This window comes from Falco rusticolus, chromosome 5 (genome assembly GCF_015220075.1).
Source record: "Falco rusticolus isolate bFalRus1 chromosome 5, bFalRus1.pri, whole genome shotgun sequence".
In the NCBI taxonomy this organism is placed as follows: domain Eukaryota; kingdom Metazoa; phylum Chordata; class Aves; order Falconiformes; family Falconidae; genus Falco; species Falco rusticolus.
The window spans coordinates 59,462,929-59,485,742 of NC_051191.1; the positions used below are offsets into that span (position 1 = coordinate 59,462,929).

Sequence of the window (22,814 nt, forward strand, 5' to 3'; positions counted from 1 at the left end):
AGAGAGGTAAATGGTATCACAAAATGTCAGCCCAATAAAGATATAACTCCTGCAGGACAGCAACAGGGTAATAATTGTCCTAATAAAATGCAAACTACTGGCCATCAATTTCTGCTGCCGTGAGAAATGAATAAAGGCACTAGATCAGGGAATTTTATTAGGTTGCAAGAGACAGGTCTTCCCACTGATTTGTGTTTGGTATGTGAAAAAAACATACCAGGTGCATAAAGAACACACACGTACATCTAAATCATTTCAATGCTAGGCTTCACATGCTGATGCAGTGACTTAGGTTCCTCTCTCTATTTGTAATAAAAGGACAGAACAGATGGTGAAGCCTCCATTTAGAAAAGATAAGTCCATTTAAATATCCCTGCCCCATCAGGAAATTATTCACCATAATAGTGGTTTTGCTTCACAGAAATATATTGGATTGAATTAAACAGTCAAACTAGAAAAAGGATTGTACAAGTTGTGGTTGGGTCATCTGTATTTCTGTATTCCTTTGTATATTTGGGGGAATCATGCCAGTTGTTTTTTAATTTGTATTTCACCCTCTGCAAAGCATCTCTGTTCTGTGAAAATGTCCACAAGAATAGCCTAACAAAACACAGATAGTTATGGATACAAGATTTTGGCAAAAGAGGTTTGTTCCCTGGTTCTCCACTTATCAGAGCAGATTTGCATATATAAAGGCTCAGGCTGCCTGCCCTGTCCCCCACCCCCCCAAAAGCATGACAGAGAGCTAAGTTTCATGGATTTGTACTGAAACCTTATGTTATACACAGCTAAACTTGTTGATGTCAATTCTGTTCAGTTTACACCACAAAGCAGTTATTATTTGTTCCACGGAGAGCTGACCACCTTTTATAGTTAGTTTCTTTCCGCTGCATTTTTCCTTTTTTCTTTCTGCCATTTTAATGATGGAAGAGACAAATGTGTCACAACCATACAACATTAGAATAACTCAGAAATGTATGGTGGGTAGTATCTAAAATGCAATTATGTTAATAAAAATGCTGTAAAGCTTTAATTTATATTGTCTTAACTTCCTGTTCCAAATGTTTTATAGGGATACCAAATGTCCATGTATCACAAAATTCTTCCACTGAAAGCAAAAATAATTGCATGTCTACAGTCCTTCACATACATTGCATGTGTTAATTCTTGGTATGTGTTAATACATACCTACTAGGCCATGTATATAATGCTGCCAATGATTTTAGTCTGCTCACAATTTCTTTCTTCAGACAACCAACCCATAGTTATAAAAACGTTTTTTTTTTTTAGAAAACCAGAAGGTGGATAATGAGTGGAAGATTGACAGGTGATCATAAGAAGTGAAATGGTGTTTTTTCAAGTACATGGAACAAGAGGTCACTGAGTGAAACAGTGCAACCTCTGAGAAGTAGCAAACGATGTTATTGACAGAATCATTATAATTTTCTTAATTCATTTTTTGCATCAGTAATCTATCAGAAACTGGAGGTATAAATCTCTCAAGGAAGATGAAATACCAAGTGAAACTGGAGCTTGTTTAACGTTTTCAATAAAGTCAAATAATTGACACTGAATGCAACACTGTGGCCAAGGCAGATTCAGAAAACTAAAGCAAGGGGGGAGCAGGAAAGGAGGCAGTAACTCTTAAGCCAAACACTCATGAAAGGCAGTGGGCCAGGAAAGGGAAGGCGTTAAAAATTCAGGTGCTTAGAGTTGTTACTTAGGAACAGTAAAAGGGCCCCCAAACCCCTGTAACTTTAATGAGATAAACAAAGCTAGATCAGGGGGAAGCTCTCAGAAGCTCTCACGCAGACTTTGCTCTTGGGAAAGTTTGTACTACAGACCGAGGATACCATCCTAAGAAAAGAGATTTTTATCTGAGCCTCTTCAGCCAGACCGAACCGTGGCAGATTTGATGCAGAAGCACCCCTCAAAGTCAAAATTCTTCCACTGCTTTTTCCTGATTTCTGAAGGAAATAATTTATAGTTCACTCCTACCTTTCTGTGTCTGGGCCACTCTGGACAGCATATAGGTTGAGGGAGTCCCAGAAGGCAGATACATTAAAGCCAAAGGTGTGATTGTTCCTTCTCCCTCACTCTTTAAACCCAGTAAGCATGCGTCTTCTATTCCTGTGTGCCCAGGCCAGATCTCCTGACAGCCAATACAACCTTGCAAGGAGAAATTTTATTTGGTTGTTTTTCATCCTTCTTCCTCATTTGCTTGGGCAGATAATCCAAGTCATACTTTAGTTCATGATAATATAATCTTAGGAAAACCAGATCAAACTCAAAAGTCAGTTCAGTGACAATTTAATTGGTGTTCAGAATTTTCGTAGTTAGAACCATTATTTATTTGAGATAATATTGCCTTCCTCAAGCCGTTTTAAATACAGTTGCTTCTGTACCACAGAGGTACCCAGGTTTTTTCTGTACCTCATGGGCCAAAACTCAGTAAGCTGCTTAATCAAATGCTTTTTTTATATATTGTCCATTCCATTTTGCTTGTCTACCCCGAGATTAACTCTTACAGACTCCTCATACATTAGTTAAAGCATACCTTTCTCTCTGTATAATCCATATTGTCTTGCACTGCCTAAACTGTGCTTTCCAAAGTATTGCCGGAGCCACACTATGGTTTTTCTCTTTACAGATGTTAAACTGACAGCTCCAGATTTGCACTGTATGGTTTGATGTTCATTTTTGGAGTAACAGTCATCTCAGTCCTCAGCAAAATATCTTATCAAAGGAATTCTAAACATAAAAACCTTCTAGTACTTTGTCTGCCTTACACTTTCCATCATGGTGGAGGTTTTAAAGCAGTTCTGCTGACTCTTGCCATGATTTCAGGCCACTTCCTCAGCTGGTGTGAGTCACCCCTGACTTCTCCAGCTTTAGTACAACAGGGCAAACTGAGATCAGCTGAGAATGGACTCCATGCCTTTCAAATGGAGCTTTAGGATGGATCTGTGACTGTAACGTGGGTGCTGGGAGGCATTTGTGAAAACTTTGGCCCAGAGGATTTCAGACTTCTAGACTACAGAAGCCTGTCCTGAGGATTTGAGACTCATCTCAAATACGCTGCCTCAGTGCAGCTACTAGATACTGCAAGGAGGTGTCTCAACAGCTTGAGCTGAGGATTCATACTCCCACGCTGAGAGATGTCACATTACCAGATTTGTGGACTGAGAACAGAAGGGAATGGCTAGCACCTAACGATTACCAGGCTATGTGTGCACTGCGCTCTGTTACTCCCATGTTTGTAATGATGGGAAGAATACTAGAATTTATCTCTTTCCTTTATTGTTTTGTTGAAAAAAAGTACCTATGGAAGATGAATTGAAAGTGGGAAACATATGCCATTTTTGCATAATATTTAACAAGTGTGAATAATAAAGACCAAGCGTAGGGCAGATTGTTTGTATGAAGTTAGACTGGATCACATCTTGTGCTTCTTCGTGATGATACTATACTGTGCATCTTCAGTGCAGAAAGCAAATGACTAGTAAAACAGTGCAAAATGGAGGAGGCAGGGCAGTGGTCATGGAACTGCCTGTGGTCCTGCTCTGGAAACACGATAGCCTCTTTCAAGTTGTGCCAGAGGCGGTTTAGATTGGATATTAGTAAAAGTTCTTCACTGGAAGGGTGGTAAAGCATTGGAACGGGCTGCCCAGGGAGGTGCTGGAATCACCATCCCTGGAAGCGTTGAAAAAATGTGTAGATGTGGTGCTTAGAGGTATGGTTTGGTGGTAGACTTGGCAGTTCTGGGTTAACAGTTGGACTTGATGTTCTTAAAGGTCTTTTCCTACCTAAATGATTCTATGATTCCATGATTCATCTGAGCTCCACAGGCTTCTGCTCATGATATTATGATAATGGATCTGATGTCAAGAACTGCTGAGCTCTTTTACTTTAATCAGATATTTCTGTTTTTTCAGAAATTCTCACAGTTAATGCTTTAAGTGATTATTGTTGCCTAACAGATCTGGATAGATCTGTTACCAAAATGCCTTTTTTTCCCCCTGGAAGAGTCAGAATTCCTTGACAGCTATCTGATTTAGCACTAATTTACAAAATACATTGCATAGATTCTGACTAAAAACAGTGCTTTTCTCCATGGTGTAAAAAAAGGAGTACAGTGGTTGCTTGAGAGTGGAGATTTTTCCAAATCTCAGTGAATGTCTCAGTGAATGAAGAAGTCAAAAAACTCATGGTTTGTAGAACCTTTAAATACCCACCATCAGGGCCTGGCTCAGTTTAGCCATGCCCTCTCTAGAAGCTGTTGCAATATTCCTGCCTCCTATTATGTAAAATATCAGTCACATTTGGTACAGGAACTGGTATCACTAGGTTTGGTTATTAAAGTACAGGAGCCTTTGCAAATAGATGAAAAATAAATTGTAATGATTAAAAAAAAAAAGGTAAAAATAAAAGTCCAACGCCAATATCAAGGCAAAAAAGTAACACTTTCTTCACCTACTCAGATTCACACTGTACCATTTTGGGGGGGTAGATTATTCCTTCTTTAAGATACTGTGAGCTCATTCAGCCAATATTGTTATCAGGGCAAAGCATACTGATACACATGTGCTTTATACTGCACAAAGATGCATTTGTAGTGCAGGTATCATGCACATCGTACGGCAGTAGTTTAGGAAGTGCCAACATGCTGCTTTTATGCTCAACAGAAATTATCAGTCTGTCTGTTGATGCTGGGAAGCTAAAATGATAATTCTGCTTTTGATGACCACATCACTATCTTTGTTGGCTATAATCTGTAACTTACACTTAAAAATAAGCTATATTAAAGCTGACTAACTTCAAAGAATAGCTTCCTTTCCAGTCTTTCTTACGCAATTTCTAAAGCATGTGAGGTACTGAGAACGTGTTCACAGCACACTTGAGGTTTCTGAAATGAGGACCAATATGTATTTGATTTTGAAAATGGTGCTAGTTTCAGAGGCTTATCAATGTAGTAATGGTATTACTGTGGCTGAAGTAGTCTACTTACTTACTGTTCATTGCATTCTCTGAGTTACATCCTCTGCTCCTTAGCATTTGAATCTATCAGACCCTGCAATAACTTTTTTTAAAAAAACAATACCTGCCTTTCTTTGAAACACTGAAATCTTTCATCTTCTAAGGAACCTGTGATTAAAAGAAAATGGCATTCAAACAGTCTGTACCAGATTCTAGTTTTCATTGTATTGGAGTAAATAAAAAGTATTTCTTTTTAGTTGATTAAATTGTCCTAGTTTGGGGCTTTTTACTGCTCTGACCTGAGTTCATAATGCAAAGTTGTCCATGTAATGTACACAAATAGGACATATATATCTAGTATTCCAATCTAATGATTTAAAGAATCATTCTGAAGTGTGGTATTTTCAATTTGATCGTGACAGTTCTTTATGGGAACATACATAGCTTGGTGAGTAATTATGTTGTCCAGCACTCTGAAATGCCCTCTCTTTATTGCAGAGGGACCATCATTAGCAGGTTAAATTTAGATGAAAGACTTTCACATAAAAGCTTAGTAGAGGCATCCAGGTGCCTAAACTGAGAACAAAATCTTCTACGATATGACAAGAACTCCAGAGAAATGCATGGTAATAGTAAAACCAATACTTTTTCTGCTGACGTACAAGTTCACTTTTCAGTTTCTCATTGTGCTCATAAAAGTGATTGTGTAAAGGTAGCTGCTCTTGTAGATACAGAAACAGAGATTTTAGCCATAGTCTCAAAGCAAAGAAAAAGGCAACAAATTAGACTCCATCTTTGGACTCTAACAGTAGCCTGGTGCCTGTCACAGAAAGTGGCAGATTAACTAAGATTGTGTCAAAGCTGTCACCTCTAAGAGAGTGCCAACAAGAAAATGCTGGATTTAGTCATAGTCAGGTCGCTCTCTTAGATGCTGTTGGCTACAGAAATCACTATACTTTAATCATTTTAGTGTTAGGGCAAATTAGGTTCAGGAAAAACCTTTCCACTTTAAAAAAATAGCAAGAGACTTTTGAGAAAGAAGAATCTGCAAAACTGAGTGGACACTGAGATCTCAGAAGCAGCAACTCAGTTCTTTCCTTTCCCCATTGCCTGTCTTCTGTCTCTATGTCCAGCTACATCCTGACTTCAGTTGCTCCTGCTGTAGCTTCTCAACCCTCCCTCCTCCACCTGTCTTCATCAAACTGAGCTCAGGTGTTGTGGTTTAACCCCAGCCAACTACTAAGTACCACGCAGCCACTGCCTTACTCCCCACCCACTCCCACCCCTGCCCCCAGTGGGATGGGGAGGAGAAACAGATACAGGTAAAACCCATGGGTTGATATAAAAACAGTTTAATAATTCAAATAATAATAACAACAATAATTGTAATTAAGAGGAGAGGGAGAGAGAGGAATAAAACCCAAAGGGAAAAAAACAGCAAGTGGTACACATTACAGTTGCTCACCACCTGCTGATTGATGCCCAGCCAGTCCCCAAGCAGCAATCAGCAGCTACTGGCCAGCTCCCCACCCAGTTTATATACTCAGCCTGATGTTCTATGTTATGGAATAATCCTTTGGCTAATTTGGATCAGCTGTCATGGCCGTGCTCCCTCCTAGTTTCTTGTGCACCTCCTCACTAGCAGAGCATGGGAACTGAAAAGTCCATGATTTAGAGCAAGCGGTACTTAGCAACAACTAAAACATCAGTATGATGATGTTATTCTCATACTATCCGAAACACAGCACTGTATGAGCTATTAGGAAGAAAATTAACTCTATCCCAGCCAAAACCAGGACATCAGAGGACAGGACCATTGCAGTACCCTATATATCCAGATAGTTTCTGCATGGTGGTTCTCAAGGCCTTAATAGAGACAGTGAACAGGACCATTGCAGTACCCTATATATCCAGATAGTTTCTGCATGGTGGTTCTCAAGGCCTTAATAGAGACAGTGAAAAGAGAAGCTTTCCCAAACATAGAATTATAGGCAATTTAAGTCAGAAAGGATCTCTAGAGGTCTTCTGGTCCTCTTCCCACTGAAAGCCAACTCAGGTTTCCTAGGGTCTTCTCCAGCTGAGTTTTTAGTATGTCCAAGTATACCTCTCAAGGCAGCCTGTTCCTGTATTTGGCTGCTGTCTTGGTGAGAAAAATAGAACATAAAAGTTCCTAATACGTAATTAGAATTTCCTTTGCTGCAGTTTGTGTCAGTTACCTCTCATTCTGTCTCTGTGCATCTCTCAGAAGAATTTGCTTCCATTAAGTAGCTGTAGACAGCAGTAAGAGATCCTCTTGGCCTTCTGTTCTACAGGCTGAACAAAACCAGTTCTCTCCGCTTCTCCTCATACATGTTCTCAAGGCCTCTAAGCATTTTGGTTGGTCTCCACTGGACTTACTCTGGCATGTCAGTGTCTTTAGTCGACTGAAGATTCCAAAGCAGTACTTAGATGTTGTCTTACAAGTGTTAAGTAGAGTGTTAATCACTTCCCTTGACCTGTAGGGCTAATACAGCCCACAATTTGGTTGCCGCCTAGGACTTTTCCTGAAAAACTCCTTTCTATCCACTTGTCCTCCAGCCTGCACTGTCCATTCAGGAATAGCCCCATGCAGAACTTTTCATTGAATTTCATGAGCTTTCTCTTAGCCCACTTGTCCAGCCTATCAAGGTCCCTCAGAACAGCAGCCCTATCCCCGGGCTGGCCACAGACCCCAGTCTGGTGTCACGTGTGACATTGCTAAGGACGCATTCTATCTCATCTCCAGTTCATTAATCAGGATGTTAAACAGTATCAGCCCCAGTGTCAGCTTTTGTGGTATACCACTTGCATCTGGCCACCATCTGAATGTTTTATTGCTGAACACAACCCTTTGAGCTTGGCAGTCCACCTTTACTTTTCAGGCACCTTGTAGTCCACTTATCCAAACTGTACCTCATGAGCATGCTAAACAGCTCCACACATATTTTCTCCTTATGCAAATGCATCCCTGTATTTCTGTTGTGAACCTAATCTTGTCTGTCTGTTAGTGGATGAAAAATGATCGTGGAGGAAGGATTGACCTGCAGCTGACCTTTGGGTTAAATCATTACATTAAAGCATATTGTGTTCCTTGTTTTTCTTTTTAAAACCACTATGGTTAATTTTTAGACTTAACTCATTCTGTGCTGCTGCTTTCTTTCACCTAATCTATTTCTTAGAATGTTCTATCCCTCCTGAATCTCCTCCAGTCAAGAAACTACTCTTTGGGGTGTGCGTGTGTGTAAGTTGGCTGGTCGCTTCTGAATGCAAAATCATAAACCTCATTGTCATCCAACTGTGAAGAAATACCTGAGAGGCTGTTCAACCCATGAGGCACATTTCCTCCTCTGTTGCTAGGGCATTGACTGAACACCAGACCAAGAAAAGCTATGACGGGTTCTTACTCATTGTGCCTATCTCTATAATTAGCTTTGTGGGCTACTGTTAATATTAGAAGCCAACCAAAATAATTATCACCTGTGCAGGGTGCATTTTTCCTCTTCACATAGTCCAAAGTGGAAACCTTGTAGATTTGTTGACATTTCAACCCCTATTAAATGTCATGCTTTTGAGAGTATCAAAACAACAAAACAACAACAAAAAAACCATAAAAAGCAATGATCCCTGTTACCTTTGAGGTTTTGCTGCTTTCTGAGGAAGAATAAAACATAAATAAGCATCATGAATAAGGTCCAGATAAATGCCTGACTCTTGCATTAAATAGCCCTAATCTGATTTACAGGATCTGAGGATCAAGAAACAGTTGTGTTTTTTTCTTTTAAAGGTGAGTGATTCCTTGGTGGAGGTCCAAGATAAATTAATTTTGGAAGACGTACTTGCTTTCACCAGGGCAAATATTCAGCAAATTCCAGCAAACCTCCTCCATTTCTATCCATGGGAACAGGCTTTCTGTGATCCGTTTTTCCGAACTTGCCTGCACACAGAGATTCAATAACTGGACCACCTGCACAGTAACCTTGTACAGGCTGTACCGTTCTATGATTTCTCTTCAGGACAGCTCACTCAAAGTCCAGTTATTCTGACTTGATGTAGTTGTGACACTCACTCACACTTCTGTGGCACTGACATGTAGAATTGTACACTCGGAAGGATTGAAGAGATGCATGAGGAACAGTCCAGGATGGATAATCAGGTGAACGTAAAGCCACGTTTAGTATGGTTGTCAAAATAATTTGTGTGATCATTGGATGTATAAACAGGGACATTTTAAGTATGAGTACAGGAGATATGTTTTGTATTGGGTGTAGACTTTTTAATCCTGACATACTGGAGGTCTACACTGTCAGAAAATGTAGCGCTCTAGTTCATTCTTCACTCTTGGCTCCCTCATTATCCACAGGGCACAGAGATTAGAATCATAGGATTATTTAGGTTGAGAAAGACCTTTGAGACCATCAAGTCCAACTGTTATTAGTTGGTACCTTGTCTTTTTCAGGGAGAAACTTGTCTTTTATCAAGGATTAAAGAAAAGTAGAAAAGTATAATTTGTTGATAGCTCACTGCAGGAACTGTTTCTGGAAGGTAATATGGATAGGACTACACTCTGTTTGGCACCCCTTTCCAGTCCTTCAACACTGCATCAGAAGACTTCACACTCTCTAATATTCCCACATGCCCTGATGACATTCTCCAATGAACACAACACAGACCCTCAATTCCATGCTAAAGTGTCTCTAGTCTAGAAGATTGTAGCATGGCTCTCTCATAATGTTGGGCACGGAGAAATGCAAATGGAATAATTGTTATGTCTGAAAACAGAAGAAACACAAACTATACCTTCAGAGACAAGTACCATGTAGTATGAATGTGGCCAGTGGGCTCAATGAAGAGCTAGACCCTGAAGAGTGTGTGTACAACCACTCCGTAGTACTTGATCTGGGTGCTAGTGATCACTTCCTGCAATGGATATATTTTTAAAAGTAGATTTAGCTACTTTTTAGTCTAATCTCCACAGGTCAAAGAAGAGTACTTACAAATTAACAAAGTTCGTAGAAAATACTGGAAAATCTCCCATAAAGTTGGGAAAAATGGCTCCAGGAGCTTGTCTGGGAGCGAGTCAAGGGATAGTTTGATCATAGATTATTAGTATCTGCAGGAGAAAATAACATTTCTTAATAGAGGGCTTGCCAATTTAGCAAAGGTTGAGCAAGATCAAATGACTGCAAGTTCAAAGACATGTTCAAATTAGAAATAAGGGAAGTATCCTTCATCAGGGTAATTATGCATTGGAATAATTTATCAAAGTTTGTGATAGTTTATCCATTATTGTAAATTTTTAAATCAAGACAATGTTTTTCTAGAAGTTAGGCTCTAGTTAAAGCACAAATTAATTTTGAAAAATCCTATGGCCTCTTATGCAAAAGCTAAAAATTACCCTTTCTGACTTTTATCACTTAAAGCACTTAAATATGTATTTAACCAGGACTTTGTTTTCCTCTCAGCTGAAGTCACCTGAGCACCCAGCCAAATGAAATCACAAATAACCTCTCATGTAAGAACTTACTGCATTTTTAGTGTTGAAAAGAGGAAAAGTTCTTTAAAAATTTGTAGAATTTATTCACATTTCCCCTGTATCATGTTTCTTTTTAACTCTCCCATTTCAAAGTGCTTTAGAGTAAGATGTGTACCTGACCATCTTTTTCTTAGTGTCAACCTTTGGCACCTCATCCTGACTTCCAGACATGTACAGAGATGCACACCGAATAGCTTTTGGGTGGTACTTGTGCATGGCAGTGATGTGGGACACCTCTTGGAGACAGGTCTCATCTGCTCCACTTAGTTCGGTCATTGCCATTGTGCTACAGCACACAGAAGCTGAAACCCCCCTCCTCTCTCCCTTTGCTGGTCTGAAGTTAGAATGTGGTATCTGAGGTTTAAAACCTCTCAGCAAAAACTTTCCAAATCTTTTGAATGTCAAGATCATTTCGTGATTTGCCTTGAGGTTTTATTCCCCCTCTTGGAAGCCATCTCCCTAGTTTACCAACTAAGAAGTACCTGCAATTGTGCTTTCCACTGCCTTTAAAATGTAATCTCTGTACCCTATATGCTCACAAGGGTCATGGACTGCAAAAGCTATAAGAAAACTGCGGTGCATTTTAAAACCCATGTAAGGAGCTTCTTCGCAGATGGTTTTTATCTCCTACAATTCTTTGTACAGTGTTCAGGAAACACTGGGATTTGAGAACAGTTACTATTCCTGTCTTCTTTGGTGCCCAAAGCAAGTAGAGCAGCTGGGAAAAACTTTAGTTTCTCTTTCTGATTTTGCTAGTATTTGTCTTTTTGCCAGCCATGTTTTTTCCCATTACATGATTTAGGAAAACTTTATCAGCATTTTGGGCAGGAAAGTGTATGACTTTGCACTGCTTGGGATCTATGTAAGAAAAGGCCAATTCCTCTAGGTCTAAAGACAGTTTTTCTTTCCCGACCTGAGAGAGACCTGCAGAATTGTTACTTCTCTTCACAGGACTCTGGAAGATAGGAGGGGAGAGCATTACTTAGCAGGATGGTCTTTCAAGTGGCAGAGGTTTTCCTCTATAGACTTCCTAAAAATTCTATGGCTCATGACTCCAGTCCTGTAGACCTTTTAGACTCCTGAATCAAGGAAATTTTTCTGTAGCAGCCTTTGGGACTTTAGGAAAGTTGGAGAAATTCACCTAGAAATGGAAGTCATAAAACAGAACATACAAAACATATGTATTTTTTTTTTTCAAATTGCTCAGGAAAAATAACATCTAAACAATGAAGAAACAACTGGAGAACTAGGAAATTCTGAGCTAGTCACTAGCTCTGTAAGAAGTTAAAATCATGCTTAAATATATCTTTCATCTTCCTTGAGTATATCCTTCATTTTAATTCTGCCTAGGGAGAAAACAACATGCTTCAGGAGAGGAGAACAAAGAAAATAAGTGTGTTCCGTTACATTAAATGGTCATCAAGAAGCATAAACAAAATGTTTATAATGCTTTAAGAGGAACCAGGCTCCCAACAGAGTGACTGCACTGCTTTGCAAAATGCACTCTATCATGGCTTCACTTTCAATACACGTGCAGAGAAGACAAGGTCTACTGCATTCTGTCACCGTGCCCAGAGGGACACCCACTTTCCATTTCAAAACAGCTTCTCAACCCTGTTTGGTTTTCTCAGAGAAAAGTTCAAATGTGGAGTCATCCTTTATTCTCAATTAACACAAGGTTTTATTAATTTTTTTTAGACTGTGAAAGGCATTTTTGGAGAAAAGGGCCAGTGCATGTAAGTTCATAGTTAAGTAATGTATCAAGGAACTCCAGAAGTGTTAGAATAACAGTCCTTCAGTCGTACCGTGTTAAAAGCTATAGACATAAGCTATGGTTTTATTATACTAATGATATGGCTAGTCAAATTATGAGCAGCAGTTAGACAGATGGTCTGTAAATCAAGTGAAATGAATGCAGTGATTTTCATCCTCACAAAGACTTAAGCTGAAGATTTAAAAATGTGTGCAGCATCTCATTGTGGAATTGCAGCTTTAATTCATTTTTTTAATTCCTAACAGCCACATACTTAATATTTTTCTCCTTGCTGTTGATACTGTGGGTGGAGAGCAGAGGCCACGGTGGGTGGTGCAGAGGTGTGACCCAGTGGGTTCCAGAGCAGTCCTTAGCAAAACGGGTCGTTCGTGCCCTGATCTGTAGAGGAATGAAACTGGGTTAATTAACATTGATAACATACAGCTGTGGGCTGGCTTCAGGGGCAGTGGGTTGGCTGATGTAGACAAGGTGCAGCTGTGGCTGGTTCTGTTAAGAGGTTGGGCAGCCAATGAAGAGGGAGCAGCCGAGGAGGAGAGAGGAAGAAGGAGTAGAGAGAGGAGAGAGAACACATGCCGTGGATGAGGAGAGACCAGAAGGCAGTAGAGGGACTGGCATGGAGAGTATGTTGGTATGAGATGGTAAAAGACCTTGTTGCAGCTGATTAGTTTTGAGTGCTGCAACACTGATCCAGCAGGGGCATAGGCACAGCCCCTGCCCTATGCACTGCGACCGCTTCTGTTGATTCCAGCTACAAAAAGCAGGAATTAAAAGAACATGCATAAGTATTTGCTAGAGTACTCAGCAGTCAACACTATTCATGGTGCTTCTTCCAGGATAGCAGAGTTACAAGCCCCTTCCATAGTGCCTAAAACTGAACTCAATTTTTTGGTGCTGAATCTCTTTCACAAAACACGGTGGGTTACAGTTTTTACTGCCTTAAATCTCTGTGTCAGTTATTTACTGCAGCAAATCTCCATAATGGCAGCCCTATTTAACGTTATTTCTTACAACATTTAAGACTCAGTGTTTTGGCGTGTGGCCTTTGATATGATGGTTGGGTTTTGTAAAATCCCAGTAACCCAGTATTGCTTTATAATATATTTGGAAATGTGTCTTGCCTGCCTTTCATGGATATTGTAATGGTATCTATTTGCTGTCTGTCTGGGTGGTTCACTGTTATAGACTTAATTATGAGACTAATTTTTTAAAATCTGACAAGGACAGGCTCTGAGATGCTACTTATATAATATGGCATTGCCTCAGTAGCTCACAAAAGCATCCTGTTCTACCTGAAAGAAACAGGTGAGGTAGTGTTTACAGAAAATGATCCCTTAGTAGCTACAATTTTTTCCCCCACAGCATTGAATATTTTTTCAGCCACCTTAAAAGGGCCATTGTAATAAATTGATTGAGTTTGAAAGCTTGTCCAGTTTCACTATAACTTCTGTAAGTGATTCTGTTCTATCTTAAAATGTTGTTTATTACTTCTAGCTCTACTATATATTCCTCTCTGAATTCCAGGAAAAGCCGTAGTCTGTGTTCCTGAAGCAAGAGTTGGTAGCATTCTAAGGGAAATTGCTGATGTTTCTGTAAACTCTCAATTTGCTATTGCAAAAAATGGAATATTTAGTTCTGGAGCAGATCAACACAACAACCAAAAAAAAAAAAAAACCACCCTGACAGCTTTGCTGAGATGGCTTGAAGCATCTACTGAAACCATTGCTTAGTCAAAACGTTGGAAAGACGTAAGATTTTATTCAGATTTAATCAAAACATGAGAAAAAGGCAAAAAATTCAGGTGACCCTCACCGTCAGAGTTTTGTTAGACCCGGAATGAAACATTTATTTGTCTTTTCAGATGTTGTAAGCATTTCAGTAAGATTTTTAATTTGTATCAGTTTTGAAGTGAAAAATATTATTTTGGAATAAGTTGAGTTCTAAAACATGCCAAAACAAAATTTGCAGTATTTTTCAACTGAAACATTTTAGTCCAGATACTTTAATTCAGATTTTTTTCTCTGGTCTAGTCACCAGATTCCTTTATATCTTTTTTGTTTTGCTTTTGGGGCTGAGGTTTTTTTGTGTGTGTCCTGAAATTACATTCTTGAGCAACTCCTGCCTTTGCTTTCTTGTATGTTTTTTTGAGCAATTCAGAATGTTAGATTTTGGTAGTTCAAGCAAAGTCTGATCAAGCAGTGGGAGAAAATGCCATTCAAGTAAGAACTAGACTAGGATGTGTTCCACAGGTTTAGTAATAAAGAATTATTTTTGCAGGAGTTCTTTGAGATATTTGCATCCCTGTATAAGGCTGAACTATATCCTCAGGATAAGGAAAATAGGGTGTTGTGTGGTTGATCATCATTTGTTTAATACACATGAGACTTTTGGGTTGCCGCTTTTCTCTTTTTGTTTATTTGCTGCCGAGATTTCCCTTTGTTTTTGTCAGGTAGTTTAGGGCAGGAAAACGCTGCACTCATCAAAAGATGAGAAGTCCACTGCCTGGGGCCTGATGTTCATAAAGTATTCCTTTGATATTTTTTTTTTCTCCAGTTCTTCCTTCCCCAGTGCAGCAGCTGAGAGTAAGTCCCTTTCCCCTTATGTTCAGCTGTATGTCATCTTGGATTTAGTCTGAGATTTCAGTCAATTTGACTGTGAGGGAACGGGCTCCTGAGGCAAATATTTCCCTTTACTTATTTCATACACTTTGCCTGCAAACTAATTGTGCAGATTGGAGTTAGTTCATTTGTTATGTTTGCTTTTGGTAGCAGAACAACACGAAGTAAAACTGAAATGCTCTCTTCTGAAGAAAAGGTAATTTTTCCTCTGCATGAACTATTTAAAAGTTCCCAACACACATGCTATTGCTTTGCTTTTTCACTAAATAGCACTGATTAGGTGAATAGTATTAAATTCTCCTCTTAGTAGAAATCTCGCTAACAATAATGAGTAAATATTTAAACTTGTGATAAATATTCTCCAGGAGTAATTTTTTACAGCAGCAGTAAATTAGAATTCCACAGTGCAAGGAGCCCTGAACAGAGGCTGAACAAAGGTGTTAAACCCAGGCCTGTAGGTGAATTAAAATAGAAATCATATCAAAATTAGTCTTGACAATGGAACATTAAAACCTTGTGAATATTTTCAATAGCCATGATTGCATCATAATTTAATACATCCTTTCTCATATATATTCCAGTTTTTCCACCCCATCTGCCTCTTTTACTCTCAGCTGCTACCATGATACCCCCTCAGGACAGCATAATCTCTTTAGCTTCAATGCCATGATCTGCTGCTAACATGAGAGTGGAAGACAAAGAATTTGGAGAGTACTCCACATATTAAAACATTTCCCCTTTTCCTCCTCAGACTGGAAGCTTAAAAAAATTGTTTTATTGTCTATAAATTATAAAAACTATTACAATTAACTCAATCTTACATCTTCTGAGAAGATTCTTTATTAAGAAAAAATAAAGTTGTATTTCACTGTTGAAACAAACCTGACAGTTCTTGCCAGCTGGAAAAAATCCACTGCCAGAGAGGAGCTTATTCCACCCAGTTTATTACTGCAGCACAAGGAACAGACTTCGCATTGATCTAGAATTTCAGACAGTGCACAATGGCTCTCTTAGAAGCTAATGCACACACACTACTCACTCCACGGTTATGCTGCAGGGAAGACAAACACACTGGCAGAAGTAAGTTGTAGCATGTTGTGACAATACATCCCTTTCCAATCCAACAACTGGAAGCAGAAAGGTTGACTGAAGATGAAAGGGGATCCCTCCAGTGCAGGTTCCAGCGTCCTTGGGAACCAGATGGATGGAAACGGAAAACAGAACTAAAACAGGCCACAAAATTCACTGCCAGAAGAGCATTTCTTTTTATTCATGGCAGTGCCAGGTTTTACTAGAAAGAAATTTGCCATGTCATAGAAACTGAAGATAGGAATGAGCTGGAACCACCTTTGTTCTCTCCCAACTAGTGCAGGATTGTTCCAGGTATAACTTCTGATCTTTGTGTAGCCTGATTTTTAACAACTCATGAAATAAAGCATTTCATCTGCTGTTCTGAGGTTATTTCACCACAACAGTTTTAGGAGAATTTTTCTTAAGTACTCAGACTACATTTCTTTTCTTATTCTCATTACTTCCAGTTTTATCATCTTAGATTCCCTCCGGCAGCTTTTCCCAGTGCCTGCCTTTTGCCATTTCATATTGTTCTGTGTAGCTGTTATGTTTCTTTACAGTTGCCATGACATTTTTTTTTGTAAGACCTCTTGTTTAATGTCACTTGCAGATGTCATTACTATTCTGTTCACTTCCCCCTTCCACTAATGAAGATGTGAAACAACACAGAACCTATCATTGCTCTTACTAGGTAATTCCTGTCAACCTGCTAGGCTGCTGTTTATCAGTACTCTTCCTTTATGGTCCTTCAGTTTGCATTCATTCCCCATGACAGTGCTTTTATCTAAGTCTTTCCAAATTAATTTTTCAAGTAAAATTTTTCTGAGACACTGTAGGAAAGGTTTTGCTGATGCTTCAGTCCAGCTTCATTGCTTCTGCTGTTTTCCCTTCCACATGCAGCCCAGGAGTAACCTCTCATGCATGTTGAGACACCTCTTTTCTGGCTTCAAGTGTAACTTTCTCATCTGAGGGTCCTGCTCTATGAACACTTGCTGCCTTAACAGTGGGCATGTTCCAAGGCTAGGTTGTAACCAGCATTGATAATCTGTTACTCAAAATAAATTTCAAGGATTGCAGTCTGATGTTTCAGGTGATTAACTTCTTACTGGGTGAAGTAAGGGATGCAGTTTCATCTTATGCCATGTATGTATTGCATCCTATGCAGTAAGTATTAAGGGCCAGATTCCCCCCCACGCACACTGAGTAAAATGTTTTAATATGAGTGACAAAATTCTCTTTGGCTTAGCATAATCTTGATTTCAGCCCATATAGAAATTAATTTAAACAGTGGGATTTTGGAGGAAGCAGATCTCTGTTCCATGTGAAGATGGCAGAATGGAGTCATACTAGATAAATCGGGATTGTCTCTACCCTTTCCCTAGTAGAAAGGGACTTGACAGAATATCTATCCTCTTAGAGCCTGTAGCTTTTCAGAATAAGGAGTGGGAGGGTCACCTCGGAGTGTCAAGAGGTTCCTTCTTTCTTTCTTGTAGGATATTGTCTAATTCTATTTGGAACGATAATGACCTTTGGATGGAGTTAACCTCCATCATGTGAATCACCTCGATCCGTTCAGTCTGTAAGGAATAATCCCAATGATAATCATGTCATAATGAAATCAAACTTTATCAGTTAAGAAGACTATTAGAAGTAGAACATCCTTCTCTTACTTCTTCCCAGTTTCACTCCTCTTTGGCTACTTTAGCCTTCTTGCAAGCCTGTATATCCAAGCATTCATCTGTATGCCTTCTCCTTTTCCTGTCTGCATCCTCAGGGGTTCAGAAGAGCTTTCTCTTAGTGGCATCTTGAAACCTGACACTGCTTTTTTTAGTCAACCTGTGTTAGCGAAGGGTAAGGACTGTAGTTCCCACTGATAGATCTCAGCTCATGTCCTTGTTTTAACTGCTGAGTCAGCACATACACAGGATGGACCTTGGCTGGCACATGCATCATGGCTTCTCTGCACTGTGTTTTTCTTCAGGGGTTATCTTGCTGCTTCTCGATAAGTTACGCAAGATGAAATGGGAGCAGATGTGGAGACTCACAGCAGAGCGGGAGTTAATGAGCATGCTCTCCACTTCACTGGCTGACCAGGTGAGTAGGACATTGTAGATGAGTGCTACAACCACTACTCCATGGATTGAGGAAAGTACGAAGTGGAAAGGGGATGAGATGTGGGAAAAGGCAGGAGAAAGATATTGTGCCTGTAGTTACCATTTGTTGAATTTTTCTGGGGAAAACATGGAAGAGAGGTATTGAGATTTACTCCTGAGATTTCGCTTACTACACTGACGTTTTAACCTACTCTGCACAGATGATTCGTAAGATAAACAAATGGGGTTCTCAAGCTTTTATTTTCTGTCCTCCTTTCTTTAACATAAAACTCTCCAGACACCAGAAGTCCAAATAGACTGTGTCTTTTCCTACTGGTTATAGTCTAAGCAGACATTAGTTTTAGGAGTCTCCAGATACTTCTTTACTGTTTCTGGCAGATGAGTCCCAACACTCTTTTAATTTGCTCCTTGCCACAACACCCCTGGAAGTCAAAAGCACTGCTGTCTCCCTGCACAGATGGGAAACTGAGGCCAAGAGAAGAAATAGTGCACCTATACGCAGAAATGCATATTTACTCTCTTTGTGCTTCCTGCCAGCTCTCAGTTTTAAGTCCAGAAGCCCTGTTAATGTAGTACTGGACCTGAACCAGTAAGTCTTGCTCAACAGCTTGAGTGTATTTACTCAATACAGCATCATATTTAGATATTTCTACTGTTTCTGAACTACATCTGGCTTATGACCACCCACCACTAAGGAAGCATGCCGCTTACTGTGCACAGAGATGTGCACTTGTGTGCAATGTCCTTGCAGGTTGATCCAAAAGCTACTGAAGTTCATTAAAACAATTCTTGCAACTTCAGTATGTTTTCAGCCAGGTCCTGAGTTGCTGTCTAATACCTCCATGGGACAAAATTTTGCAGAGTAGACTGAAGTTGTTTATAGAACTTTAACCATATGACTGACTGCCCTTGTATCTTACTTCTCCAACTGGATGGCAGCACAGAAGCAGAACACGTTCTGTCCCTCATGGTGTAGGCTGTTCTGCAGATCTGACCTACATGCCCTTTCCATGAAATACCTAGATTACTTGTTGCAACAATGAAGTTCTAGCTAAAATCCCCCATAGTAATTCACCTTGACACAGCGCAACTGCCATGATCACCTTCATCCCCTGTACTGAAAAGTGATGCAGTACTTACTAACAGCAGGCTGTTGGTCATTTACTGCGTATTACTCTCCCCGGTGACTAGAAGAGGAACCGCATCTCTTGCCAGGCGTAGAAGGTACATGTTTTGAAAACTTTGATGGAATCCATTAGCTCTGTGTGTCAAAAGAGCCTGTTCCTCGTCTTCAGATCTACACATCACCCTTAGATTGATTGGACCCTCTATGGAAACAGAATTATGAAGCAAGATTTGCAGATTTCAACTTGCATAACCATTTGCATTTTTACCTGTGAGGGGGAAAAGGACATTCAGCTTGGGGAGGGGTTGAAATCATCTCACTGTAGAAACAACATACCCAACTGCTTTTCTGGTTTTGTCTGCTAGGATATCTTCAACGCAGTCATCAAACAAAATCCCTTCCTTGTCTACCAGCTCCCATGTTTCTGGAATGTGCAGCTGTCTGATCACACCCGTTCTGAGCAGTGCTACAGAGATGTGTCTGACCTGAAGGTATGTTTCACAGGAGGTTGCATGGGTGGTATCCTCCAAGACAGAGAATGCAAGACACCACTGAGTCAGAAAGACGAAGTCACTTAAGCAGGACCAACTTAGATCAGGTTGCTCAGCAGCTTGTGCAGTTGAGTGTCAAGTCTCCAAAGAGTGAGATTCCACAGCTTCCCTGCTCCGCTGTCGCAGAGTTTGACCACCCTTATGGTGCAATATATTTCTTAAATATAATCAAATTTTCCCTTGTAACAATTCGTAGGGTAACAGCAGGAGTGTTCAATATGGACACTGGATACTGCATGAATATAGAAAATCAGTCACCCTCAACACACTGATTTCAAAAGCTGCACTTACCAAAAGAAAAAAGACCTACTACACGGGTTAAATTACCTGTCAAAGCTGGCCACTATTGCTTGAATTTCATACATAATGTATTCACAAACAGCTATTCTGGTGTGGTCCATAGAAGACAGCTTTTAAATTTAGATCAGTATACTGGTCAGTACGCTGATGACTAAATGCTTTATGATAGAAGTTTGTAGGGCAGGATCAATGCAAAGACTTAAAAGCAGCATGGTTTTATGCCTTGTAACAAAGTGCTGGTAGAGATTTTAGTTCTGTACTCATGCTGAGAATCATGTATGACAGCAATTGCAAGGCCTGAAACAGAGATGTAGTAACAGGGAGAATGTTTTCTAAAAGATGAATTTGAGAAAAATACACCTCCTACATGAGAGATATCACAGTATTTTTCTGTGAATTAGAAGTTGACATTATTTCAAATAATCTGCTGAGACAGTCAGATTGGATTCAGCACAAGGTTAGGACACATACATTCGCATAAGAAAAAGATACTGAAACTCATAACTGAGGATCTAGGGCTTGGTTCAGTTGCCTAAACACAGTTTGAGTCCCCATAGATACTCTCAGGTATCTGTATGGTACTGGCAGATACAACAGAGACCTACGTACAGGACACGATACACTTTTGGCAAGGCAGCTGGTGGGCAGGCAGGATAACCCTAAGGTGCTTTCGGTGTTGCTATACATGAGTGGTTTTGGAGACTCCTTAAGCACGCCTCGGAGCAGACATCTGCCAAGTAGTCAGGCAAATCACTCTTCAGGCTCCAATGACTGTGTTGACTATTCTGCTTCAGGTGTGGGACATCTAGCTCATATGTCACACCTAAAACAAGCATAATAATAAAATAAGCATTTTAAAAAAAAAATTGAATCCTTTCCTCATTGTCAGCTAACAAATTTATGTTTACAAGGATGACTTAGGCTAGGTTGTTTATTACTGTATATCGTATCACACTGTCAGGTCCATTACAGCATAAACAATGACGTCTTAGGTGCATAATATCCTCCACTGGCTTTCTGGTCTAAAGTGTTTAACTCAACAAGGGGTCCAGACACATAAGCAATTTCGTCAGCTGAACTGGACTTATTCACACTGCTAAAATTATCCCCTAAATACTGAATCAGGGATGAAATTCTTTGCTTTCGAAGAGAGGCCAGAGCCTTACCTAGTGCACATGAGCTCCCTGGTTTCAATAAAGCTCTTTCTGTATCAGCAGTTGAAGAACTGGCCTTCAGGCAGCACTGTTTAAAATTCTTCATACAATTAAAAAACAAATAAACATAAACCAATTAAAGTTGTGAATTTGCATTATGAAAATTAGCAAAATTCTGGTCCTGAAAAGAAACCAGCTGGTTTGGTATGTGGCCCTCTCAAAAAAGCAACAAATGTCACTACCCCAAGTTAGAAAATACACTCTTAAAGAAGTTAGTCAGTTCCATGGTATTTAATATAAATGGTATGACACAACGTATTTGGCACATTCTGTATTTCACAGTAAGACTGGAATAAGGAAAGAAGTAAAAGAAATCTCCAGGGTAAGAGGGAGAGAAAGACAGATTGTGAAGTTTGTACTGGAGGATTAAGAAGGATAGCGCAGAAAAGAAGGAAATGCAGGGAGAGATTTAAATTCCAAGGTAAAACTGGCCCTGTCAGGTATTCCTTAGTCAAATCAGACTGTGTTTCTCATGTCAGACTGAAAAGGCACTGATTTAATTCCATCTGGCCTCAAAGTCCATGGGACTTGAGGATTTGTCATCTCTTACACACAACATTGTGTCAAATAAACTTAGACCTCCAGGGCTGACTGGGGTTCAGGGGGTGGGGTGGGGGGGAAGGTATGTAATATACACTGCTTTGCTGTTTTATTCACATTCATGAAAACACAGAATGACCGGCACGCTTTTTGCAGGTCTGCGGAGCACTTGAATATTTCATATTTCCTGAAGAGGATTCTAATCACTTTTTTGTCTTTATAGTCCTCATTAAGATGCATCTCTATCCATTTTATTGAAATTTTTTTTTGTACTGTCTTATGTTAGAGAAGGTCAGATGTTTGACTACTGCTGAACTCTTCCTTGCTGCAGCTGAGCAGCATCTACAAATTCAGCAGAACTTGCATATGGGGATCTTTCAGAAAAGGCATAAGAACAGAAATATTTATAACCAATTTCTGTATTGTTAGTGACCAGTAATTTTATAACCATCTAAAGCAACATCAAAATAAGACTACTCTATTAATTTTATTCATCTTAATGCTTTCTTACCTCCTGTGTCATGCTTCATAGTACTAGAGGCCACACTGTACACAGCTAGACTGAAATCTGTGGGCTTTGTTCTGCTGTCCATGGCATGTGGAACCAAACTTATGTAAACAACTATACTTAGAGAAATCTTCCTTTCCCCACCCCAAGAGCACGTGTATTAAGGATGCTTTGTATCGGTCTTGAAATTAACAATTTTGTCTTGAATAACAATTATAATGTCTTGAAATTAACAATTTTAACAGAAAACAAAGAGTGGTCTAAAAAGGAGCAGATGCCCTTTAACTCTTTTTGCCAAGTGAGCCAACCGCAGTCTCTGAAGGCCAGAGGCATTTATTTTTGCATGGCATTTGTTACACCTTGGAGAAACACTCACGAGTTGTTATTGAAGACTGGCCAAAAGATGTGGAAGTGCTAACAGTCATGCTGTGTAGGCATCCGCTATCTTGTGCATCTCAGCTCCTCACGTGGCC

General features: G+C 39.7%; 1 protein-coding gene across 5 annotated transcripts in view; it reads left to right on the forward strand.

Annotated features, from left to right (window-relative positions):
• Positions 1–22,814, forward strand: part of LARGE1 (LARGE xylosyl- and glucuronyltransferase 1) — a 295,580-nt gene that overhangs the window by 225,619 nt on the left and 47,147 nt on the right. For all 5 annotated transcript variants that reach the window (XR_005104338.1, XM_037388143.1, XM_037388141.1 and 2 more), the window contains 2 exons: positions 17,970–18,082; positions 19,594–19,719. Coding sequence is in view for 4 of the 5 variants with exons in the window: in XM_037388143.1 (XP_037244040.1) it covers positions 17,970–18,082; positions 19,594–19,719 (239 nt within the window). In the remaining variant the exon portion in view is untranslated. The remainder of the gene's footprint in view (positions 1–17,969; positions 18,083–19,593; positions 19,720–22,814) is intronic.